This window comes from Pelodiscus sinensis, chromosome 14 (genome assembly GCF_049634645.1).
Source record: "Pelodiscus sinensis isolate JC-2024 chromosome 14, ASM4963464v1, whole genome shotgun sequence".
NCBI lineage: Eukaryota > Metazoa > Chordata > Testudines > Trionychidae > Pelodiscus > Pelodiscus sinensis.
Genome location: NC_134724.1, coordinates 33,141,566 through 33,168,453, shown reverse-complemented (window position 1 = coordinate 33,168,453; position 26,888 = coordinate 33,141,566). Strand labels below are relative to the sequence as shown.

Sequence of the window (26,888 nt, the reverse complement as noted above, 5' to 3'; positions counted from 1 at the left end):
CTGACCAGGTTGTGAACTCTACTCACACCCCATAAATCTGCAGCTTTTGCAATTAACAAGACAATTCCTGAATTTGACTAGGAAATCCCAAAAATTGAAAAGAAAAAAAAAAACCAGTCAGTGCTCTCAAACATTCAGTGCCTTCAACAATGAGGAAGGAAGAGACAAATGATCCGCTGGTCAGTGGGAGATCATTACAGAAGAGCTGAAGGATAACCTTTACCTCTAACTAGACTGAATGTGTGCCAGGCTCCAAAGAATACAGCTGTACTCATGCTAAGTATAAAAAAAATCCTCACTTGAAATCTCATCTACATTACTGACAGGAAACTGCCTACAGGACAGGAAAAGAGCTGTGAGCTTTTCCTCAAAAAGAACCCATCCTCCCCACCTCTCCTAAAGATTATTAATCACTGACCCAAATCCAGCAGCTGCACAGCAAAGAGGGATTAAGAAAAGGAAGAAACAACCAGTGGAAATATTCCAACGCATTATGGTTTGTTTTAAAGAAAGCATGATTGGCCACCATCTGCTGTCTGACGTCAGACACAAGGATAGCAGCACTGTCTGAAAGGGAAATGGATTCCTGCCTTTGATGATGCACTTCTTGTGGCTGTTTGTTACTTTTGCAGGTGTGCACCAGACCTATGCTTAGCAGTGTTTAGACAGGAAAATGCTGGCGGGTACCCTTTCCTGGGTCACCTCCATTTTGGAACCTTAAAGGCTTATAACATGTGTGATGCCAGATATTCAAGCTGTGATGCAAAGCCAAATGAGCATATATCCTGATATCTGCAAGAGTACTGAGACCAAGGACTTAGATGTGTATGAATTAGTAATCAGAACTGGCCATCATGATAGGTGTGACCATGGATGGATGGCTGCCTAAAGTCCAAAAGTTTTGGAAGGAGTTGCCGTGCAGGAGAAATTCATGTAGTCAGAATAATCCTTTACATTGGGGGGGGGGGGGCTGCATGGCAATAAAAAGATGGCTAGAAGACAAGTACTCCCTTCCCAGTGAGCAGGAATGGGAAGACCGTTGGAAAGTTCTGGAAGGGGAAGGAATAGGAGCGGAAAAGATTGTGGATAATACAATGGAAGATGACCAAGAAAAAAAACAGGAAAAAATTGGTGGGTGGATGAGCAAGGCAGAAAGGTAGAAAGAATCTGCTCAATTTAGAGGGTCACGGGCCATTCTTTGCCTACGGCTTACCCAAACAATGATGCTATATGACCAGTCAGTTTTAATGGTCTTCATGGGATTTTCAAAAGTTGTTACTTTCTTCAGGTTCCAAGCTACACTTGGAAGAGGGCAGCTATTTATCTACCCCTCTCTCTCAGCACAAGGGCCCTTTCACATAGAACTAATACATTTGGGCTGCAGAGGATGTGTCATTCCCATTCATTCTATGATTGCCTGAAACTGAGTATTTTCCCCCATACTACTTAAAAAGTGTCACATTCACATAAAACCAAATTACAATCCAGCATGTAGTTCCAGAATGCAAACAGACTCCTCAAACAGCGAACCCACCATTCAAATCAGCAACCAGGGAAATGAAGGTATTGCCAATATAGATTGCCTAAGAGTTTTGGTGACTAATGTGGAATTGACAAACTCTCTCAGACAAGATGGCAATAGTGGTAAGATTTCTCTCATTAACATGCCGTTAAAACTGAATCAGAATGGATTCAATGTTGAACAGTTTTAATGAAGCAAATGTCAAGCAAGCATATCATCTTCTTAAACAAAGAAAGTCTAAAAGTTTAATTACAAAAACACCTATACAGAAAACTTGGCATTTCAGCAATTCCATACACATTAATCCAGCAAATGGAGTTCACTTGAATATAATTTGGTTAACATTTCTCACAGCGAAGAAAATGTCTTATATCCTACTTCTCCCCACATCACCACTTAATTTTTTTTGTCAGCCAACACACAAAAAAATGTAAACTGAAGTGACACTCATAAAAACACTGAAAAGGCAAAATTCATTTTTCATTGGGTAAATCAGTGCAGATCTGAAGTTTCTTAATGAGACAAAACACCTTCTGTAATAATGCTGGAGAGCAATAACCCAAACAACCTCTACTGCATCCCAGCTGCCATGCAACCCCATCTTTCTTCTACAATGGAGAAAAGAAAAAGATTTGTCAGTATGTAGCTAATATTAAATATCCCCTTCAATCTCCCATGCAAGCACAGGCATGCTTTGCTCACCATAGAGATTTTGACAATGTGTCAGGAGCTGGTGGCTCTATCTGATTTGTGTATGACATAGCAGCTTGCAACCATCCACACCTTAAATATGGACCCAAAGTGGATCAAGCCCTCACATCGCACATGTGAGTCTCAGTGGGGCATACCTCTGTACTAAAGATAAGAGTTATCATTGACTGACTTGTTAGAACTCTGTGGAACCCAGTTTTGGCTCAGGACTGCACTAAGGCTAGTCCCACATCAATACAGCAGTCAATTGACACTATTACTAAATGGTGTCAGGTGCATGAGATGCTGTTTATCTACGGGATGTCCTCTCTCCCAACTCCTTGTTCATTCTCAGAATTCATAACTAGTTCACATTAACATCAGCTGGTCTTGCCTACGTTAAGGAGAAAGAAAGTCAGTGCATCAAGTTGCAGCTTTTGTGGGTGAAGTCTTGAAAAATGCTGAGAGAGAAGACAAAAATTAGTCCCTCCCTGAAGGAAGACTTGAGTTTACAAGCAAATTTTTGCTGTTTGGCTGCAGTGAAGGTAGCAGCTGCAAGGCAAGGTGTGAGCCCCTGTCATAGAGGGCTTTGACTTGGAAGTGGCTTCAAGCAAGTGTGAAATCTGTGCAGTGTGCACTAAAGAGTAAAAAAGGAAGTACTTTTTTATCTTCAAGTAAAAAATTGGGCAGATGCTTACACTGCAGATCCATGAAACTGTTCTTTCTTGAACCAGCAAGGTAATAAAAGAATGCCCAGTTCATAATGGGAAAAGTGTCAAGATTTTCTGAAGGAGGAGTGGGAAGGTGGCATGTGGACCAGAGAGCATGGCTGAACCATCATAATAAACCCTAAGGGTATTCAAGAAGTGCTCAGCAGAAGCCTAAACTAATAATTGGACAGGAGCCCAAGGGCTGCAAATAATTTGCTGAAGAGGGTGCAGACAGTAGATGTCTTCATTTTTGACAAGGAGGTAAGGTGCAACTCAGAGAAACTACAGATTTCAGCATGCAAAAACACACTAGCCATGAGTGAAAGGCCACATCTATTGTATAAAGGGGAGGGTAGCCATTGGTTGCACTGCAGAATTTTATGTGCCACAATTTGATCATCTCTACTAAAAAGCTGCTCTCTGTGATTACCCTTCATTGCAGGCCCCTTTTATAAAAACAGTTTATTAGCAGATGGACAAAGGGAAATGTAATTCCCCTGTCCACTTCCCTTTGTGCTGGAGAAACGGCTTGGAACATAATATTATTTGTTCAAGTAGGCTGCAGTATACACCATATTAGATAAAGCAACATATCAAGGGACAGAAAAGAGACGTGTTTTACTTTATCTAAAATAAAGTTTTGCACTTTTCCTACTGGCTGAGAGGAGCCAGCCTTTCACTTTCTCTCTTGATTACTACTGACCTTTTCAGCAGTAAAATGCTGCACCAGACCTTTTCAATAGAAAGGAACAGCAGTGCCTTGCTGAGAAGCAGAACACTGCATACGTGCAGCAGAGATGCTTGGAAAGAGTAGGTGGGAGGGGGGAAAAGAGAACAATTCCTTCAGTACAGCTAAGTCCTGAAGCACCAGGTACAGCCTATACCAGCAGGAAGGATCCTCATGTACGAGATGAGCCGAGCACAAAAAAGAGAAGCTTGAATTGAAGACACAACAGGTAGGGCAGGATGGTGCAGTAAAGAAGCCTATGACTGTCATAGCAAAGAATTCAGATGTTGCTATACAGCGCAGCAAACATCAGCCAACAGGAAAAGGACAAAAGGGTTAATGAACCCCCACAGAAAGAATATGAAGAGATAGAAAGCAACATAACATTTCAAAGCTCCATTACCACAAAATAAAGGCTGCCCCTACTACACAGACTGGAAGTAGATTCACTTCCAGTGTTGTCCAGTCCACAGTGTGTTGGATTTCCCTCCACCCAACTGAAATGATGGAAAACTGATGACTGCATGGTAGTCACATGCTTTGAAAGCTTTACATGAAGGACAGTTCAAATGTATAGTTGGTGGTGCCTGTGGCTTCACAGGGGCTTTCAATTCATTGAACAGTTTGTCTCATAGGCAAGCTACATAGGCAGGGACCAGGACTGATCCTGAAGTCCTGCCTCTCACCATCACTCTGTTTCCACCATGGCTTCTCATTCCTCACTGACTGAATCACTTTTTAAAGACACTCCTGGCCCAGGAGCCCTGCAGATGAAACAAAAACAAAGATTAGACGTTTAGAACAGTCTGTCAAAATGAAACAAGACTTCGTGTAGAAAGGGTTAATTTAAGGAGACCATATAAAAGCACACAAGATAGCTGGCAAGCCTACGGAGAAAGGAGCTTGTCAAAATGCTTGGATAACTTTCCAGTGAGAAACCAGAATATGATCCTTTATAAGAGTTATCAGGAAGTCAGCTCTGAAAAATCACCTTATAATCCGTGTTTCAGACCACTTATTTTCAGATAAACCATTTCCCCATGTATGTGTGCGTATCTTTGGGGCAGGGACTGTCTGTACAATGCCCACATTCTTGGTTAGTCCCTAGGCACTACTATAACAAACTACTATAATAATAATCATCATACAATGTAGCTCCCTAGGCTACCGGGAGCCTGTATTAAAGTGTGTCTGTAACTCTGGACATGGCACAGTCTCCCTGGGAGGAAAGGGGAGCCAAGGCAGACTCAGAGTCGGCTAGGCAAGAAGGAGAGAGGAGAGCCACTCTATATAGGGGCCTACCACATTCATGGGCGTGTAAAACATATAATGGGCTGTGAAATCTGGTCTCCCCATGAAATCTGATTTTTATGTATTTTTACCCTATACTACTGAGATTTCCGGGGGGGGGGGGGGGGGGGGGAAAGACAGTGTTTCTCAAACTGTAGGTTCCGACCCAAAAGGGGATCAGGGGAGGGGAACTTGGAAGGCTATAGCAGAAGAGTTGTGGTATTGGCACCCTTTTTTCTACGCCGGATGCAGAGCTGGAGAGCGGTGGCTGGAGATTGGTAGCAACTAACCAAGGGCCCAGCTCTGAAGGTAGCAATACAAAGTGAGGGTGACAGTATAATACTGTGCCATCCTAACTTCTGTGGTGCTGCTGACGTGGCTTTGCCTTCAGAGCTGGGCTTCTAGCCAGCAGTTGCCGCTCTCTGTCCTCCCAGCTCTGAAGGCAGCACTGCCACCAACAGCAGTACAGACGTAAGGGTGGCAATACCACAACTCCTCTACAATAACCTTGCAATCCCTCCACAACTTCCTTTGGAGTCAGGACCTGTACAATTAAAATTTCAGATTTAAATATCTACTGTCATGAAATGTGTTGTTTTTAAAATGCTATGACTGTAAAATTGACCAAAATGGATTGCGAATTTGGTAAGGCCCTAATTATATAGAATACCAAGGATCCTGTTGGTTTGGGGTCCTTCTTGGAGGAATGGGCAGAGTCAACTGATTGACAAGTGAAAGCCCAGGAAGACTTTGACCAACAGAGAATGAGCTGCCATACCATGTAAGCCCTGGAGGTGGGAAAAGCCATTTTGGAGTTGTCTGGAAACAGCCATAGACAGGGCAGGACTGGTGAGGGGGAGCTAGTGAGTCCCAACCATGCATGCAAGGTTCCACCTGAGAACTGGCCTCTGGAAACTTGGAAGCAACTTCCCTCTGGCTTAGGCCTTTCCCATGCCACTGCAGATCTCAGTTTGTAAAGTTTTCTGGGGAAAATTTCCCCAGCTTGGCTGAGTAAGTCCTTCAGCTGCCTAGGGAAAAATCAGTCTCTATCTGGTACCTCTGCTCTGGTCGAGAGTCCAAGGCTGTTACTGGTTGTGAATGCACCTGAGCACTAGAGTAAGAGACTAAAAAGTATGGGATTTTATTATAGGTGCAAACATGCATCTTGAGCCCTGCACCCCTTTGCAGTGATGGGAAATCCTGGGTCCAGAAGCAGTCTCACTCCTGCATAAGAAGGGCACTTGCAAGTAGCGATCAGCCCCTTTGCAGTGACTAAGGAGACCAGAGTCATCTCTGAACCTGATGACCATTTGTGGAGTTGTGAGAGCTTCATCCTTTCATTAGCTAATCAGAGAGTGTTTAGGAGATCCTTCTACTCTCTGAGCTATGTGCTCAAGCTGGGGGGAAGGATTTGAGGATTTAATTACCTGCTACCTATTAAACCTGTAGAAGGACATACTATCTTATCCTACTTGTGAGTCTTTGAACCCAGTCAGCCAACTTGCCAACTGCTGCACAGAAGGTATTGTGGTCATAAGTTATGAAATGCCCCTACTAAGTATGTCTATCGATGGGATGCTAATGTTTATGTTTGCTATATTAGGTCACGTAACTGAGGGAATTCAAGGGTATCATAAGTGTGGGCACCAGTGACACTGAGAATAGTGTTTTACCTGTTATATTATACTTATCTTCTGTTTAATATAATTACTGTGTTGAATATACCTCAAATGTGTATTATTTCTTAGAAGTCTCCAACTATTTGGCAACTATGAGGAGGTTACCCTGTGGTTAGATTTCCACTCCAACTGCCCTGTTGATTTTACTAGGAAAGATGGTTGAAGTGCTTCCAAATAAATTCATATGGGAAGAAAACTAAGAAGTTACATCCTGCCAAGTGGGAGGTGGGATACAGAAGAATCCAGGCCTGCCCATCAGAAGCCATAAGGAAATTGGAATTAAAGGAGGTAACTGGGTGGATAGAGGGCCCTACACCTATATTTCTGTATACATACAGTGTTATCTCTATATTTTAATATTCTGTTGGGTGTTTCTGTTCTTCAGTGGTGTATAATTCAGTCATTTGATAGGTATGTTAGCCATTAGAAATAAGTTAGCTCTGAGACTAACATTTTTGAAGAATTCCATAACTGTAAAGGCAAAAAGGTTTCTGATCTTTGGTTTTATTTTTAAATGTGCCTCTGAGCGTCAAGAAATCTATCTGGCTGATACACATTTTTTGGGAGAATACTTATACTGTATATTCAGACTATTTAAGGGAAGATGGTGCTAATAACCTGCCAATGGTCTTTGCAGTATGGCATCTCTAAGTTCTCTGACCCTCTCCATTTTTAAGGTTCTTGCATTTGTTGAACCCTCTTACACAAAAAACCCCATAACCCTCTCCCTCAAATTGCCTTTTCAAGCTCTTGTCACTGGATGCCAAGTGCATATCAGGATAATTAATTGCACCATGAGTGCCTGGAACATCAGGCTCAATTGTTTGTACACATTTGTATAAAAAAGGCAGGCCATTATTAATTACATTTAAAAATTGTCTTCTATACTGTTTTTCTAGAGATCGGTTAACCTTTTAACCATACTTGGGAAGGAGGATTTCTGGAGCAAAAACTTCCCCCCCAAACTGCTCAAAGCTGTTTCCAATTTTTCTAAAAGCAATACATTTACATTTTGAAACCACAGAAAAATATCAGTAACTCCTAGGAAACAAGAGTCTCCAGAGGCTTCCCAAGACAGCTAGGGCCCAAAGCATACAGTAGAAAATGCCTAGATTTTTGTAACTTTGAGACAGGTGTTTTCTCTTTAAAGCACCAAAACCTCTCTCAAGGACTAGGGTGCCCTTTGAACACCTAGCAGAGGGGAAACCACGTTACCAGTTATTCCTTTTTAGCACAAGCTCTCCCAGCCCGCTCTAATCCTCAATTCTCTCTCTCTCTCTCTTTTTTTTTTTTTGAGTCTACATAAGTGCTAATTAAAAACACTGTGTGAAAATTAGAAGGCTGATGAGCTTTTGAAAATCCCAGACCTAGATCCACAAGCTGTTCCCTTTCATAAACAGCAGCAGTAATGCCACTTCTTTATTCTGCTGGGAGCTCAGTCATCTCTTAGAACTATAGTCCGTTCCATCTGGCTACTCACTGGAAGGACAATGATCTTTTGGCTTCAGCCATGCTATAATGGGGAGATATAATTAATTGCACTGTGCAATATCACAAAAAGTCATAACCAGGAAGGATGAAAACTCCTGCCTTCATATTTTGCAGTTAAATCAGACTCATAACACAAAGTCAGAATTTTAGATGCTTTTTATACATGTCATTCATTGAGCAGAATATACTGGGATATACTGTATATATTCCAGAAAATCCAGGCCAATGTACTTACTGCAACAAAAGCAGGCAAAACATTTAACATATTCAGATCCAAATTGCAACATTATAATCCATTTGTTGCTCCACAAAGTACATTAATCTATGTATAGCATGAAAAGGTGCACTATGTTGCAAAAATTGGGTTGTTTTGCTTGCTTGCCATTCATCAAGTCTCTTATTTAGGCTTTTCTAGCTGGTGAGCAAAAAAGTAAAATTTGTAGGCTTGTGATATCTGATATATTATATGCATATCACAAAGATGTATTAGATCATTAAACTTCAGCAAATGCTACATGTGGCCTGACCCAGTTATATCTGTATACAATTTATCTGTGTATTTTTGCAGGTCCTGAAGAACCTAACATAACCAACTTGACAGTTTCCATGTGCTACAGACTTGCTAAGTGTCCATAACAAAACTGGAAGCTGTTTTAACTTTAGGAATTCAGTTTAGCTGGTGAACAATCTCTTGGTGATAACAGGATTTCTCAATGATTACCACAACTAGCACACATTTACTGCAGAATTCTTCAGATTCATCATGCCTGACAGAGACATCTTCACCATTAGCATCCACTACAGTTTCACCAGTACATGTCACATGCTAAGAAATGTTCCTCCTTCTCTGTTCTACTCTAGATTTTGGCAGTCTTATTATTCCTCTGACATCAACCAAAACGTGAAACAATCCTGAAACATACCAAGCTCTTGTGTCTGCCTTAGAAATCAGGGAGGAGATTTTCAAAGCCATAAATGGGAGTAAAAAGGCCCAACAAAAACTGGTAAACAATCTCAATACTTTTTATGTCTTTAAATATCTCCTCTCATTTATTTCCAGGCTTGGTGCAATGGCTGTGGTGTAGGTGCTGGTAAGCAAACCAATCTGAGCAAGAACATGCTTACCCAAGTCACTAGCGATCAAGCCGGCTTACAACCTCTCGGACTGTGGCTATGAGATTCTCATTCTCCTGTGGGTTAGCCAGAATAATACTGTGCAGTCTGTTCATGTATGAATCAATGGTATCCATTGTTGGAGTCTCCCCGCTGCCTACAGAAAAAAACAAGCCACACAATATTTAGTTAAACTACAGCAGTATCAAACATTATGGAAGGTTTGTGCCAAAGGAAAACATAACACACATAGTGAAAAATGATGAGATCAAAAAGAAATGGAACAGAAGTAAAGCATAAATATTTAGCAACAAAAGCCCTGATCCTAAAAGGTATTTAGGTGCCTAACTTTCATTGATTTCAGTAAAATTTAGGAACCTAGGAAGATTGAGGCCAAAGTGATCATATCATAGAATCACAGAATATTAGAACTGGAAGGGAGGTCGAGAGGTCATCAAGTCCAGTCCCCTGCCCTCACGGCAGGACCAAGCACCGTCTAGACCGCCCCTGTTAAATGTCTGTCTAGCCTGATCTTAAATATCTCCAGTGACAGAGATTCCACAACCTCCCGAGGCAATTTATTCCAGTGTTTTAACAACCCTGAAAGTTAGGAAGTTTTTCCTAATGTCTAACCTAAACTTTCCTTGCTGCAATTTAAGCCCATTGCTTCTTGTCCTATCATCCTAGGTCAAAGAGAACAATTTTCTTCCTCCTCTCTATAACACCTTTTTAGATACTTGAAAACTGCTATCATTGTCCCCTTTCAGTCTTCTCTTTTCAAAGCTAAACAAGCCCAGTTCTTTCAGTCTTCCCTCATAGCTCATGTTTTCTAAACCTTTTATCATTTTGTTGCTCTTCTCTGGATATCTTTCTTGAAATGTGATGCTCAGAACTGGACAAATACTCCAACTGAGGCCTAATCAGTGCAGGGTAGAGCAGAAGAATGACTTCTTGTGTCTTGCTCCTGTTAATGCATCCCAGAATCAGGTTTGCTGCTTTTCTTTTTTTGTGTGCAAGTGTTACACTGTTGGCACATATTTATCTTGTGGTCCATTAAGACCCCTAGATCTCTTTCTGCAGTACTCCTTCCTAGACAATTACTTCCCATTCTGTATGTGTGAAACTGATTGTTCCTTCCTAAATGGAGTACTTTTCATTTGTCCTTATTAAACTTCATCCTATTTACCTTGGACCATTTCTCTAGTTTGTCCAGATCATTTTGAATATGGGTACACAGCAGTACTGTTCAATATGTCTGCACCTGTAAATGACCTCTGGGATCACAAAAAAGAGAAAAGCTTCAATACAGAGAGTAACTGTATTGGGAAGGTTACAAAACTCTAGCCCCCATACTGCATCAATGACTTCCAGCACAGAAAAGGCTTAAAAACAAAGCTGTTGCTTAAAATTACTAAACCGGGTCACAGATAGTAAATTCACAGGAAACAGTGGCATACAACTAACAGAAGTTGGGCGTAAGCAATGATAGTGAAGCCCTATAAGGAAAGGGGGATTACCTGGTAGTGGGACTCCGGAAAAGCTGCTGGTGAGTGCTTGTCGTAAAGTCTCCAGATGCTGCTGCAGCACTGTGTTCCGGCTGCGCTCCTGAATCACATCCACCTCCAGCTTCTCCACAGCAGTGCGCATACTCTCCACATGTTTCTGCAGCGCAGCATTCCTCTCCTCAAACTCCATGTTGGATTTACGCAGCTGGCGCAGCTCTGCTTCCCGTGCTGTGAACACACCCCAAAAAAGGTACAAAGTAATTCTAGAAAGTATTCCTGTGATCAGGGGTGGTGAAGCAGAATGGTTAGGGATGTCTGCTGAACTGAGGATTAAAAAAAACAGTGGTATTTTGGGCTTCACCATCCCCCGATCACAGGAAGCCTCCCACCAGAGAACATATAATGCCTGGAATTCTGAATTCAATGCAATACCAGAGACATTGACAAATCAGAGCAGAGGTACAAAAATGGAAGGAAGGAAGATTGAAGGAACTACTGTGAATACATTCAGCACGTTAGCTCAGCAAAATAGTGACCAAAGGTATAGAGACCAGCAACTGACTACAAATAGTAGCAGGATGTACACTTTAGGTGCTTGACGCTGAAATCTGTTCGAGTATAATATAACTTCCCAAGGGAACTGGCAGAAACCCCATCACTTGAGACATATGAATATAAAAATCAAATCCTACACCAATGGAGAAGATATTGTAGAACAATTTTGGCTGGAGTCATGGACAAATTGGCTCAAAGAGTCTTTATATTTTCTAACTTCTGTGACTACAAATTAAAATGTTGTGAACTAGTCCACATTATCTACTCAAATATTTCAAAGATTTCCTCATATTAACAGCAACTGCAGCTAGGGAAGACTGGGAAAATAGCATCTCTCTGAGCTCGCCTACAGTTTGTACACCAGCACCCTTCTCCACAGAAAACCCTGTTGGAAGAGGAGACGTTGTCAGCTCATCCAACAACCCTCGGAGATACAGTAAGCTTCTCAACACCTTGAGCCATCTGACTTCACTCTTTCTGTAAAGCACTTTCTCCCATTTCAGCCAGGCAGACATCCCTGTGCAGGGCTGGCAAAAACACTGCATGAGCTTAATTCACCTTTGCTGTGATTCAGGAACTGTTCTGTGAAGATGGGGATATCAAAAACAGATCTCTCCTTTGTGTCTGCTTCTTTCTGCAGATAGAAAGTGACACAGAGTTACATCCTGCTAATTCTCAGCAGTTAAATAAAAGAAGTGACAGATTTATTAAGGAATCAAAAAGGATAGAGATGATTCAACAAGCCCCTTTTACTAAAGAAGCTATTGGACAAAACATACACTGAGCTGGAGATAACAAAGACTCCCAATCCAACCCACAAGGTAGAATAATAGAATCATTGGGCTGAATAGGGTCAGGAGGTCATCAAGTCCAGCTCCCTGCCCAAAGCAGGACCAATCCCAACTAAATCAACCCAGCCAGGGCTTTGTCAAGCCAAGACTTAAAAACCTCTAGGGATGGAGATTCCACCACCTCTCTAGGTAACCCATTCCAGTAGTTCACCACCCTCCTAGTGAAATAGTTTTTCCTAATATCCAACCTAGACCTCCCCCACTGTAACTTGAGATGTATTTGAGATGTATTGGGAAAATGGGAGTTTAACAAATGTAGATCTCAGTGATCCAGAAATTTCATATAACCTGCTACCAGACTTTTTTGCCTTAATGAAATTACACAACACTTCAATACATTCATTGCTAGTCTCATTAATTCATCCACTGCTCCAAATCACCATACTTCAGAACAAGCCTGTACAGTAAGACAAGAGGGGAGATAAGGTAAATGATAGTTATGGTAAGTTTTATAGCTTTGTTTCTGATCATCAGTGCCAAGATATCCTGTTACTAGTGAGAGAACAGGAAAAGGAGCTGAGAAAAGAAAACAGAGAATCTTGCTATGGTCTCAGAGTTCCTTGTTTCTGTCTGTTAGGGATTGCAGAAGGTCCAGAGGTGACATATTCTCCCTCAGAAATAAAAACAGGAGCTACACAATACTTTAAATGAGCCATATCTTTGTCAAGCAGGCTAGTAATCAGAGTTTTTGTAATGGATGAAAACAGATACAGTGGCATATAATTTATGCAAGTTGCCAAAGGGAAATATTGCTAAGACTAGCAACGGTAAGGTGATTTCTGTTTCATTTTCTGGGGGAAGAAAGAGAGGAAAAGGAAAGTGTGTGAGTGTTCTTTTGAAAAAGCAAACTTTTCTTCCCATACACTCTTCTTGGTTCCTGATTACAGTGGCACTTATGCAGATCTCCATCATTGTTGGGATGACTTCAGTCATTTGGGTTTTTACCCTTTGCATGCTGCAAAGCCAAGCTGCGCATGGGTGAGGTTCATAAATCCACAACTGTACAACGGCATTGATCATTTTCTTTCAGACTGGGGGCACAGGAGCTATCAGGAACCACTGCCTGGGGCACAATTCTCATCCCCACCTCCAATGCATAATGTTGTCAATCAGGTGTACATCAGGGGTTATAAGCATGTAGTTGGAGGTTGCTTCTAACTCTCTTAACAACACACTATTGGCAGGTGAGCAGCAAAGCAAAACATACAAAATCCTGACTTCTGAAATATTGTCTGCTGACACTTCTAAAATTAGGACTCTAGTAAGTTTTATTGTCCACCCGTGCACAGAATAGAAACATCAATAGATCCTAAGTCAGTGAGCAGAGAAGGCAAGAAGGAGGCAACACTAAGTTGAACACTATTTGCAACAATATTTGCTGGAGGTCATCTTTTGTGATCCTAGGGATGCTTTTCTCCTATACAGAGGGACTGTACGTAACTGTACCCTCACTTATTACTGTAGATCATTTTCTGTAGCAATGACATGAACGCCTCTTTGGAGAGCATTGAATCTGCAAAGGAGGGGCAACAACTTTGCCAGTGTTTGTACAGATTTCAAACTTTGGCATTTTTCTAGTCAGATATGGAAGGAAGTGTATGTCTACACAACAGGGCAAAAGTTGACTTAAGCTATGCAGCTTCAGCTACGTCAATTGCATAGCTGAAGTCAAAATAGCTTAATTTGGCTTTTGGTGCTGTCTACACAGCAGGAAGTTGAAGGGTACTCTTCCTCTGACTTTCCTTACTTCTTGTAAAATGAGGGTTATAGGAGTCGAAGTAAGAAGTTGTCCACCTTGAAATTATTTTGAAATAATGGCTTGCTGTGTAGATGTGCACTATGTTATTTTGAAATAATGTCAGTTATTCCAAAATAACGCTGCTGTGTAGATGTACCTGAAGTGAAAAGAAAACAGAAACTGTAACACTGACTAGTGCTGAACCAATTCCTCAACTTGGGTCCAGCAGATACTGTGCTTTTGGTGGTCATTATTATTTTTTAAGTGCTAGTAATGCGTGTGGTGGAGCTAGGCAAATTTTCGGTGAACAGTTTATTCACTGAAAAATAAATTTCAGTTGACACAAAACCCTGTGAATTTTTGTCAAGATCATCAAATAGTTTCAAATGAACTGGAGAAAAATGAAATGTTTAATTTTGATTCAACCCCAATTTTATTTCAATTACTGGCATTGTGACAAAAGCAGAGGAGGACTAGAGACATAAAACAGAGAGCAGGACAGTGGCAACAGACTCTTTTCTAATCTTTAGTTTAGTGGCTAGTGCATTCTCGTGAGTTAAGAGGGATGGGTTCAATCCCCCATTCTGCCTGATGCGGAGAAGGAATTTGAACGTGGGTCTCCCTAATTGCCAGAGTGTCCTCTCCTCTTGGCTATGGAATAGTTTAGGATGAGTCTCTCAGTGTCTTCTGTTGAAGGTCTTCCACTGTTTATAAATAGTAACTGGAGCAGAGACTTTGAAATGCCAGGTGAATGCTCGAAGTATCAAGCTACAGAGTTAGTCTCCCTTTCTATCCCTGTCCCAATGACTATTTATTATTATACCCAGTGACAATTCATAGCCATTCATAATGCCAATAAATGGTTCAACTGATGTCCCCACATCAGGCAGATGGGGGAACTGAGCCCACAGCCCTCTCGCATCACTACTGAATGCCATAACCACATCCCAGGCAGGTGCTCTGGCCACTGAGCTAAATGTTAGAAGGGAGGCCTCCTCCTCTTCAGGACAAAACAAAAATATTTCATTTTGATACCACCTGAAAATGTTGAGTTTCTTGCTTCCTCAAATACTGCAACAAATTTTGTGTTTGGTGTAATTCAAAACAATTTTTTTCCCCAAATGTTTAGAATTGCCAACAAATAAAAAAAAAATCCATTATTTACTCAGCTCTAATGTGCAGTGTTGTATAACACAATACTTAGTAATCTTTTTAAAATTAGAATTAAATCAAGAAACATGATCACCTGTAGTCAAACATCTAGTAGTTTTCAATAATGCATCTGCTGCCTGAGTCAAATTAAATTATATTCTAAAATCCCTTTGCAGATTTTTGTTCTATACAGAAGTAAGTTTTCACTTTCTTTCTGAAAATGTTGAGCTGTCATAGCCTACCCAAAATTGATAATGACTAACGTGGGCAATTTCAGTTAGGGAATAACATTTCAGTTAGGGATGTAAAATCCTGTTTAATTGGTTAACCAGTTAACTGATTAAAGGGGGTCGGTGGACAGGCCACTCCATCCTGCGGTGGACGGGAGGGTGGGCTGGGGCCCGTTCACATCCCTAATTTCAGTGGCAAAAGAAGTGATCCCAATGTATGGTTTATGTGTCTATTAAGTATGCAAACTGTTTTAAAACCCTCAGAGATAAAAGGTGAAATGTTAGTGGAAGACTTTCTTTACAAAAAAGTAAAGAAAGACAGACAAAAAGTAACCCTGAAGAATTATTATGAAGGTTTTTTTTTCCTTTAAGGATTTCTACAAAGAACCTTAAAGTCCATATTTTTAGTGATGCTTCACCACAAGTCAAAAGCAATAAGAATAAAGGTTTGCTTGCAAAGTATAAATTGATTATGTTAAAGAAACAACAGAGCTTTCTTGTTTGAGAAATTGGGGCAACTATAATCAAACTGCTGTTTAATATCAGAACAAAGATAAGCATTAGAGAAATTGCTACTGATAGTAGAAGATTCTCAAACCTCTAAAACATCACTTGACTGGTAAAATGCACCAAGAAATCATTCTTTCAAAACCATGTTTAAAGCGTGAGATAAAAATGCCTCCCTCCTGCTTCTGCCACCACTATAGTCTCTTATATTTGAACACCTTGGGCTTTAAATGAAATGTCAAACATGATTTGGTACCCAGAAGAAAAGCTAAGTGGCTATCAGGGAATTCTGGCAGCTAAGCTTAGTGTTTCATATTGGTGTCTGGCTCATAAAGGGGCTAGACAGGGGTGAAGCGAGAGCCATTTGGCAGTCAGCCAAGACAGACCTGGCTAGATGGAATTTCAAAAACTCTCCAACTGTTTACCTGATTTAACTGTCAAGAGTTAGTTTATTTATTTTTACTTTCTTCTTTAAAAAAAGTAAAGCTAAGTTACATAACCTGGTAAAATTGCAATTGGGCTAGATTCAACAAGAGAGCACAACGCTACAGACCAAATGGGCTTGTACTCAAGACAGAGCAAAAATAAAAAGAGTCCTGATTTTCTGAGGGGCTGAAGAGATGCAATAAGGTAACAATCACTTCCCTTATCATACCCATTATCGGCCCAAATTCCGATGCATGTTACTACAGAAAAAAAAAATCTCAGCATGTATATTCAGAAAATGAGGAGTCACATATAGCAACAAGCCTGGCAATGTACTCATCTAATCTTAACACTCTCTAGACAACCACAAATTAATTTCTTCTAGAACTCCAGGGTCCCAGCAGTTACACACTCCAAGGAACGCGGACAATTATGCAGCTTGCCCTTCAAGTGCTTTTGCTCAATCAGCCTAGGCAATTCGTGCATGGTAGTACAAGCTGTGTGTAGGAAGGCATTGGCAAGGGCCAGTAATGACTCCTGCAGACTGAAGGGCAGAGGAGAGGGTATTACAGACATTATATATGCTGCCCCAGGGTAGAGATTTTTCAGGTACAAAATAAAAAACATTAACGCAATTAGGTGGAATTGCTCTGTCTCTGAAAAGCAACAGAGAAATTCTACTTAACGGAAGAGTGGTAATGAAAACCCATCAGCACTCTTCCATTACCAAGTACATTACCCAGCATGTAAAGGATCCCCTTGGGGACTTGGATAGACTTAAGCCACTCTAAGGCTTGCTCAGGGGATTAAAATCATAAGGATTTGATTACCTCTTCATTGAAAAGGCCTAATTTGTTCAGGCTGAGTGTCGTTTTATATTTCCCATAAATTAAGAGAAACAAAAAATGTATTGTTTCTATCTTTGTCCTTAAAAGAGATGGAGACATTTCCAGAATGTCACCCTGGAAAATTATTCACTGAGCTGTTAAACTGGGGTCTGTGTTAGGGGCTTCAGAAACACACTGAACTTGAAGTACTTAACAGCAATAGAAGATTGAAGGTATGTGGGGAAAGAAAGAGAAAGAAGAGAGGTCTTTTTGAATTGCAATGATTGTGCAATGGCTGTGACTATCATACAAATACCTCTCAAGTTCTCTGCATTATAATGAATACTTTCAACTGGGTAGACAATTTTTGCGGTGCTCTACTACTTTATCAAGCCATGTGCCTTACACTGTACTCTACATTATAGACACCATGAAGCAGGCCTCCCTCACCTAAGCATGGTCACTTCAAGCCATGTTAATAAGGAAACATTTTCCTAATCAGCTAAACAAAGCTGGGGGTTCTCTGATGCAACAGTTTCATGAAAGGTAGAGCAGAAGAGCAGGGAAAGAGAAAAACACAGAGTCTGTGTCTACATTGGCAAGATTTAGCACAAAAGCAGCCACTTTTGCGCAAAATCTTGCTGCCTGTCTACACTGGCCGTGAACATTTGCGCAAGAACACTGACGTTCAACTGTATGAAATCAGTGCTTCTTGCGCAAATATCCTGATGCTCCCGATCAGGGATAAGTCCTCTTGCCAAGTGTTCTTGCGTAAGTGGCCAGTGTAGACAGGTAACATCAATTTCTTGCGCAAGAAAGCCCAATGGCTAAAATGGCCATCGGAGCTTTCTTGCGCAACAGAGCATCTACACTGGCACGGATGCTTTTGCGCAAAAGCAAATCTTTTGCACAAAGGCACATGCCAGTATAGACACTCTCTTACTCAAATACTCTAATGCAAAAACACTTGCATTTAGAGTATTTGCGCTAAATCTTGCCAGTCTAGACGTAGCCAGAGAGAAAAGAGCTGAAGAGAACTGAAGTACACAATAGCGTTGAGACATGACATACAAACAATGCAATATGCTAAGGGAAGGGAAAATAACAATCCTTTAGAAAGTCTTGTTACATTTGAGGTTTGTAAGGTCACTTTTGATTAGTGTGAAATACTGAGAGTGTAAATACACAATCTGTTATTTTAAACCAAGAATAAAATTCACAGCAATCACTGTTCATCACGTACAATAAATTCCACATAAAAATACATGAATATTGGATTTATAGAAAGAATAATCTATATATTTTACTGTCACTAAATCAAATGTACTACTTTTTTTTGTCCTTTGCTACACGTTTTGAAGGTCATTGCTATGCATGTGCACTATCAACATTGCTGATGGTAGATAAACTAGTACCACTGAAGAAAAGCTTCCTTGACTAGCTAGAGGTGCTCTCACATTTTTGCAAGAGATAATTTCACAGATCCTCTCTGATGGTCACAGAATTACCACAACAGGGAAGCAATAGGGAACTAGAGCAATAGAGAAAGAAGAATGGGACATAGATCCAGGAGCTGCAGAGATCTTAAATCTAATAGTGACTTGCTATGCAATCTTGGATAAGTCACTTAACCTTTCTGTACCTAAGCTTCAGGGGGTAGCCAAGTTAGTTTGTAACAGGAAAAACTTAAAAAACAACAAATAGTCTAGTAGCACTTTTAATACTAATAAAAGATGTAGATGGTATCATGAGCTTTCGTGGGCACAAACCACTTCTTCAGATGAATGGAATGTTGGACTACAGGTATATAGTACTACATGCCAATTTTTTTAAAGACGTTTCCTATTTGCAGGATTTTCTGCTTCCAAAATTTTCACTGCAGTTTTGCACCTGATGTCGAATTGTACATGTACAACAAGTATATAAAAGATACAATTATTCCGCCGCAGACTCAGAATCTGTTCTGAGATTCCAAATCACAAGTGTAAGTTTTGCAATCAAATTACACTTACAAAAGGAGAGGCTGGGCCTCTGTCCTTTTAAAAACAAACCCTAAAAAATAATTTCCTCTTCATTTCAGGTAACTTATACCTGCATAGACTAGCTCCTGATTTGGTAAGTAGCACCAAAACAGTGCAGACATTTTTCAATTGCTATTCACTTTTGATTCTGTATAGTTTTTTTTTTTTTTTAAGGAGCAGCATGTGTAAATGGTCCCCATTGTCAAAGAAAAGGTGAGAAACTTGCATAAATCTATAAGGACAGACCCTAAGAAGGTATAAACTGTCAGCTTCCCCCAACTTCAATAGCCATTTTCCCCTGCCGTGTAGAAGGGAGGAAGGCATTTACCTCATGGTCATGGACAGTCTGTCGTGCTCCATCTAAAACAAATAAAAAGATAAGATGATCTTGGGGAAAAAAAAAGTAATGAAGGAGGAAACTAGCTGTACAGCCCAATAAAACACACCTAGTTATTCTATAAGGGCCTTAGCACGTAGTACCTTGGTCTACCTTAGGTTTTTCTAATGCACAGTAGAGGCTATGTAAAACTAATCACTCTGCAAGGCCAACCAAACAAAGTAATATGTTCTAACCAGTGTAAGAATCACAGGCTTTATTTAAAAAAAAGGGCTTAACACCTGCTAATTGACTATATGCCTGGAATATTTTATTACTCTAACTAATATTGGTGACTATAAGAACTGCCATGATGGGTCAGATTAATGATCCATCTAGCCCAGTATCCTGTCTTCCAAGTGTGAACAATGTGTTCCTTATACTTGTAAGACGCGATTCTGTTAAGGTTTAATACCTTGCCGGTGTGATTTGCCTTTCTGCCTGTCCTGTGCTTTCCTGCTAAAGACTTTGTAGGCTTCTGTCTTCTGGTACTGCTCCAGTTCCCTCATGTAACGTTCCTTATCTCTATCCGCTTCATCAAGGTAGCGCTGCAAAATAAGAAAACAGAGAATGTCAGGAAAAAAAACAAATAATCATATGAATAAATTGGTGACCATCTTACAAGGATAAATAGGAAATGAGTGAGAATGCTTGAGAAGCTCAGAACATGGAAACCTGAGAGAGGATAATCATGGCCAAAAAGGTTAAAAACAGAGATCTCTCCATAACAGTTTTTATCTAACTACTCCTCCTCCTATTAAACTTAATTCTTGACTGATTGCAATAATTGACTTAGTTACTGAGGTGACTTGCTACCAGGCTACTCAATGCAGCCAAGTGTTATCTTCACATAAGGCAGGTCTACGTTATGTGGAAAAGTTGAGCTAAGCTACACAACTTGAGCTATATTAGTAACGTAACTCAAGTTGGCATAGCTTAGATCTACTTACCATGGATCCACACCCTTTGGGGTTGACGGGAAAAACTCTCCCGTCAACTTCCCTTGCTCATCTCTTCCTGGTGGAGTACTAGAGTTGACATCCAAGCGATTGGTGGTAGATTTAGCAGGTCTTCACTTGATCTGCTAAATCAACCCGTTGGATCGATCGCTGCAGCATCGAACCAGGCTATAGTGGAGACAAGCCTCAGTCAGAAAATATTTATGAGCTGGATGTTTGTGGCTAGCACTATGCATTGTTGAACAGAATGCTCTGGGTGCAGCTCACCCTTAAGAGCTCAGATTGTTCCCGAGGTACATCAGTCTTCCTGGAGCAGAGTACTGTGTTTTTTAACCTTCAGACCTCTAGGAGAAAGGCCAATACCATGCTGTGTCATCACAATATCTTGTCCTATCATCTGATGGGGAGACAGATGTAGCTACCATGAGCGAACAGTTTAGAGTGAATAGAAACAAGAAGGGTCTATCAGTTTAAGCCTTAATGGTATTTCAGTCTATTTTTAAGAAAAACTGGAAGCATCTTCATACATTTGCTTAATGCAGGGAGCTCTTACACAATATACAGAAACTGCTGACCTGCAAACCATATAAAGATTAGCCATATCACAATGCTTGAATTAATGGGACCCTTGCATCAAAAAGCTATCTTCCCTACTATCATGTTTCAGCACAATATACTTCAGGCTTTTCCCCCCATTCAAGTTTATATCATGCAGTATTATGCAAATCTACTCCTATTACTCAGGCAAAACCTTAAGTGACCTCATATGCTTTTATATCCATCATATCAAGAGATCAGTAAATCTGGCTATCACACATTCATGCATTTGGGATATTATTTTGCCTCAACGCTGTTGAGGTCATTGTTAAGATTTTGCAACTTTGACACTGAAGTTTATATTACTTCTGAGTAGTGGAGATGGAAATGAACACCTTATGGAGCATCAAATACATTGCCTACAACACTGTCAATCTGAAGGTAAAAAGGAATGCACAAGTCTTACCTCAAACTTTTTATAGCCACCCTTTTATGGTTTTAAGTAGATTGTGTGTGTCCTGCTGCAGCTCAACTGCCACCAAATGCAGTTTTGGTTTGCCAGTTTTCTAGGGTTTTTTATATAGCCTGGGTGTACTTTAGTACATAGCTCCCCTGATACGAGGAGAAAAACCCATAGCTTAGAGATCCTTGTCACAGGATTGACAGGAGTTTGTCCCTTTGGAGACCATTCCCTGGAGGGAAACTTGAAACGTGCTTTTCCACTAGATTGAACAAGTACTCACTAGTCAGCTACGGATCAGGAATTCTGGATTTCATTCCAGAGTCTGGGAGAGGAGTGTGGTTAAAGCAAGGAGACTCAAAACCTAATTTAGTCACACTGAAAGGTAGTGTGGTGGACTGCATAAGACAGGTTTGTCACACCAGAGACCTGGGTGTCAGGCCTGGAGTGACCTTGCATGAGCAATCTGCTCACTTATTTAAAAAAAGTGATCGAGAGAAGACTAAGTGTTCAGTAGCCCTTTCCTATCTTCTAGGCTGGGACTCAGGACTTTACTTTTACCTTAAAGACAACAGTGATCCAGTGAATTCCATAGCAATTTAAACAGCAGTTAAAAGAGGAAAGATTTGAATTGCTACTCTACTCCTTCCCAGATTTCCTTAGGCTACTGCCTTTCCCTTGGCTACAGGGCTATTTGTTAAGGGAGTATCTGTCCTTTTTCTTTTTTGCTCCTAGAAGTAAGTGACAGCAATCATTCTGCAGCAGATTTGTCATCTTGACCTTGACACACATTTTCTATTACGATTAAAATGTTATCAAATGCTGTACAGACACTACTGTAACTGTTATCCTAGGAATCTGCACATGAACAACAATGTGGACAAAGAACAGAGTGTCTTAGATTTTTTTGTAAAAAGGGTACAAAGAAAAACAAATTAAACATTGTTTAAAAAAATACCAAAAGGATTGTTTTTCAAGCTCTTATTCTCTTCTGTCAATTCATTTTTCATCTAACACAATGAAAACTTCAAACAGTACTTAAAGTTTATATTCTGGGGTTGTTTTTTTTTTTGTCATTGCAATAAGATTTTTACAAAATAAAGGTTTAAAGCTTCTGTTGAACTGAACTCTCTCGTGTAATCTTAGCTACAGTGAAACTAATGCTGCATCATACAGAGATGTGAAAGGTTAACCAGTTAACTGATAAGCATCACCCTATTAAACTTACTTCTGATAATGCTTACCAGTTCTAGTAAACCAGTGAGGGCTGGAATAGCTCCATCCCATGCGGCCTGCTGGAGCAGTCCCTATCCATGGCGGGCCGAGGCTCCCAGCAGACAGGAGCTGCTCCGATGTTTGGAGCAGCTTTTATCTGTGGCAGGCCCAGGCACCTATGGCAGGGATGCCGTTCCAGCCCCCCTGTTGCCTGCCCCTCCTTTATCTGGTTAACCAATGCAGGTTAACCAGAAGAAGGAACAGACCAAACTGGCCCATTGCCTGAATTTACATATAAGTTACAGTGCAGAAGGCCCAGGTAGACTGATGAAGAGAAGAGACATCATATTCTAGTTGAAGGGGGGGGGAGGGGAATGCTCTCATTCCTGGGATAGATTTCTATACAAACTAAAAATAAACACAACACTCTCGAGCATAACTTACAGAGCTACGGCTTTCTTTACCAGCAAGCAGACCTTGAAAATGGACAAATATGTTGTAAAATAGAACAGCTCTACCCCAGCCAGCAGTGAGCAGCCCATCCCTTTTGACCTGCCGATCTTTCTTTTCTGAAAGATGAGCAGTTTACATACAATGATGAGTTAATTAACAAGACAGAGTAACTAAAGTTCACCTAGCAGCCCTGAAAATCTTAGCTTTGACTACACTCCACAGCTTTTTGCAACGTGGCTGTGTCTAGGAGAGATGTGTGGGGAGAAGGAGCAAAAAGGTCACGTGCCCCCCATGAAGAGGGGAAGAATCGTCCAGCAGGCAGAGCTCTGTTGGATAGTTTGAAGTTGGCCTTGTGCCGGCAGATGTGTCGAGCCTGTCCCCATACTGACCAGTGGTGAGAAGTGGAACGACCCGATCCCAGTCCACTCTGCTTCCCTGGCTTCCAGCCACATCACCCTGGGGAGGAAGCTTGGGGGAAAGGGTAGAACCACCCTTGCACTCACCAGCAGCAATAAGAAGAGTGACACAGCTGGGAGCGGAGAAAGTGGAGTATGTTGGGGTTGGACACGCCACTTCCCACCACTGCCAATGAGTGAGGGGGGAAGACCTGACCTCTGCTGCCAAGCACCAGGCACCCTGCTAGTCCCCCAGGCTGAGTTGCTTAGTGAGGGGACTTGGGGAAAGAGACAGGGAGGGAGGCGGAGCAGGGACAGGGACAGGGACATGGGGGAAGGGATAGGGTAGGACAGAAAGAGGAATGGCTTGAGGCATAGTGCGGGTTGTGCCAAGGTCTGTGCCCTCCTAGGGACTAGGGGTGGCATGGAGAGGTTTCACATGGAGGGGCAGTCACATGGCAAGCGCCCCCCCCCCATACTGTTCCCAAGCAGTCACCTAAGGCTGTGTCAATGTAGCCATTTCGCTAAAAGTCTTGGCAGCATGAACAAGTTTTGTTGGTGCACTAGTGGACAAAATACTTCTTCCCTGTTTGACTTTGACAAGGAGCCATTGATACTGCCACTTCCCATAGCAAAACTTTTGTCTTTTTTAATGACAAAAGTTTTGTCATTTAACGCTTTTCCTCAACTACACCGAGAAGGTGTAGCCTCTCTACATCACGAATTTCACCCTTGGAAACATTCAAGCCTTAGCTCAGATTTAGTTTAGAAACAAATATACAGGTCCCAGAAGGGAAGATAGCTTCCTAAACCTCTCATGTGTATCCTGAGTATAACCTTGCAGTATTTATAGGGCCTGTAATTTTTCACCAGCAATGACTGGAAAGAGATTTTTATCTGAAAAGGGTTCCTTTCCCCTACCTAAAAACACCTTCTTAAACACTGCCATAGTCAAGCACTGATGTCAGTTTTCACAGTAAGCAACAGTGTTCCCATTAAACAATCAAACCCCAGCAAAGAAAAGGGAAATTAATGGTACCCGTTTCTCCTCAGGAGGCAGCTTACTCCACTCATTGCCTAGCATCCTGGTGATCTCTGGAAAAGGGACTTCAGGCATCTTCGCTCGAAGCTGCTCCCTACGCTCATTCATGAATCGCACATACCCTGTAAGGGGGGATTTTGGGGCATTGCTGTCTCTAAGGGGTTTCTTCCGTTTTCTCCCTTTGGACCATCCTCCTCGTTTAGTTCTTTGCTGCACAATAAAAAAAGAAGAAAATTCAGATTGAAAGGGTAAATAAAAAAAATCACAAGAATAATTTTACTCCTGGAAGGAACTCTGCACCTATATTTCCCCCTGCCTATGGAGACCCACTGGCACCCTGCATCAACTCCCTTAGTTCAGCAATTTTTCTTGTAGTAGAAAGTTACACATGTTATCTACTATACTGTATATTAACTAATATTTCCTATTCTAATCTGTTGCATTTGAATATTATGTTTTCCAGTCCTCATGTATCATGGAATATTGTAAACAGGTATATACTACTGGGCTTTCTCTCCCATGCTCATTCAAGTTACTGCTATCATTTTAAATTACTTTGAACTTTTAAAAACTCCTTTCATCAGTAAATTGAAGAGCTTTATAGGAGCAGTCAAGTACTGGTTTACAGGTGGAGAAGCTACAAAGTAGGGCAGTTAAATCATTTGCTCAAGTTCTCCAAACTCCACGTTTCTGTAATAAAGTCTGGACAATGCTGTCTTATGCTAGACACTGCTATCGTCTCTCTCTTCTTTTAATCTCTCCTGAAATGGAAGTTTCCCCTCTCTGAAGCTTCTTATTACGTTGATTGCCTTTCTTTGGCATTTCACTGCTTCTGTTGTTTTTGAGATGGAGTGATCAAAACTGAACATAGATTTCAAGAGTGGACATAGAATCTGGCTGTGTAAAAGCACTTTGAGATCAAACATTTGCTTCAGTTCTGTGCAACATCAACATCCAGAAAGCTGTTACACAGCTCCAGTCTTAGCAGCAATAGCACCACTTATACCTTTCTAAATCAGGAAAAGAGCTTGGTATAGAACTCAAGTCTGGATCTCAGTTCCCTACTCAAACCATCAGATCCTACTATTTCCCCAAAGAAAGGAAAGGATGAAAAGGCAGCAAACCTTTGAAACAGTGAGCTCTGTTTGCTACACTAGGGAGTGTCACAGATGTCACTCTCAGAGGGCCTGCCTGCTATGTATTTGTGACTATAGGAAAATAGGTTGTGACTATAGGTTGCACATCAAAGGAAAAATAGCTATAGAAAGAAGAGAGATGAAAAACAGTCTCCTGCATATGGTGGATGGCTAAAAACTGGTAATCCTATGAGAAAATACTTAAATTAATAAGGTGACAGATCCAGTTAGTCAGTTGTGTTAACTATATTATTTTAGCTCACCTCTTCCTCGAGTCTCTGCTCGCTGCTTTCAGCTGTATTAGAAGACTCATTTTGCAGCAACTGAACTTGTGACATGTCCTCCACAAAATCTGGGTTGTTCACAGACTGTGAAGCTCCTTCACCATATGATCCCTCAGAGTGGGCTAACCTGGAAAATCAAGTTGTGTGAAAAAGCACACGCATCATTAAAGTAATCTACTTCCCCTCTGGTCCTCTGAACTGTGCAACGATGTTGCAAATATTATGTAACTTTGAAGCCAGACAAAGATGAGACACTACAAAAACAGCAACTCGGACAGCTGTATGTTCCATCTGTCCATCTGATTTCCAGAACACTGTCTACAGCAGTTACCAGGGATTTAGATAAAGCTCTTCTAGGTCCTGATTAAGGATGCTAAATATCATGTAATTGACTAATTGAATAGTCTATGCATTTTTTTAAGTACCTTGCTGCGGCTTTGCCCCCTCGCCCCACTTCCTGCTTCCATTTGATAGAGGCAGCAAACGGGGAGCGACTAGTCGACTATTCTGACACTATCTGATAAGTATTTGCTTATCGGATAGTCGACTAGTCCTTAACATCCCTAGTCCTGATGAAGACAAAACAGTCCTAAGAAAACTAACATTTGGAAGAACTTGTGCTTACACAAGTCAAGCACAAACAAAACAAAATCTGTTTCAAATAATAACCAAGTGGGTAGAAATATGAAGGGAGGTGCAGAGCTGCAGGACTGAAAACAGGAATCCTGCAACTGTGTTCAGGGGACCCCCAGCACAATAATAAAAACAGTATGAAATAGAGGGTCTTATCACTTTCACTTGTCTCCAAGTAATGCACCTTTCAGTATGCATTTCTTGTAGTCCTGTATAAGTGTTTTTGCCATTGGGCTCCATGAAATTTGGATGGAACTCTTTACAGTATTGTCTTCTGGTGACATACCTAGATATCTAAAGAAGACCCAAGTACCAATTTTCCTTCTAGGCCCTTTAATGTTGCTATTTTTTAGTCAAGAGCTGC

General features: G+C 41.0%; 1 protein-coding gene across 5 annotated transcripts in view; it reads right to left on the bottom strand.

The window, feature by feature from the left end:
- Positions 1 to 1,691: 1,691 nt before the first annotated feature.
- HMG20A (high mobility group 20A) overlaps positions 1,692 to 26,888 on the bottom strand; it is a 74,964-nt gene continuing 49,767 nt past the window's right edge. For all 5 annotated transcript variants that reach the window (XM_075897381.1, XM_006126246.4, XM_075897383.1 and 2 more), the window contains 8 exons: positions 25,871 to 26,018; positions 24,469 to 24,681; positions 19,826 to 19,958; positions 19,363 to 19,394; positions 11,841 to 11,916; positions 10,740 to 10,955; positions 9,235 to 9,379; positions 1,692 to 4,413 (listed from right to left, as the gene is read on the bottom strand). In XM_075897381.1, the coding sequence (XP_075753496.1) occupies positions 9,243 to 9,379; positions 10,740 to 10,955; positions 11,841 to 11,916; positions 19,363 to 19,394; positions 19,826 to 19,958; positions 24,469 to 24,681; positions 25,871 to 26,018 (955 nt within the window). In that variant the 3' untranslated portion in view covers positions 1,692 to 4,413; positions 9,235 to 9,242. The remainder of the gene's footprint in view (positions 4,414 to 9,234; positions 9,380 to 10,739; positions 10,956 to 11,840; positions 11,917 to 19,362; positions 19,395 to 19,825; positions 19,959 to 24,468; positions 24,682 to 25,870; positions 26,019 to 26,888) is intronic.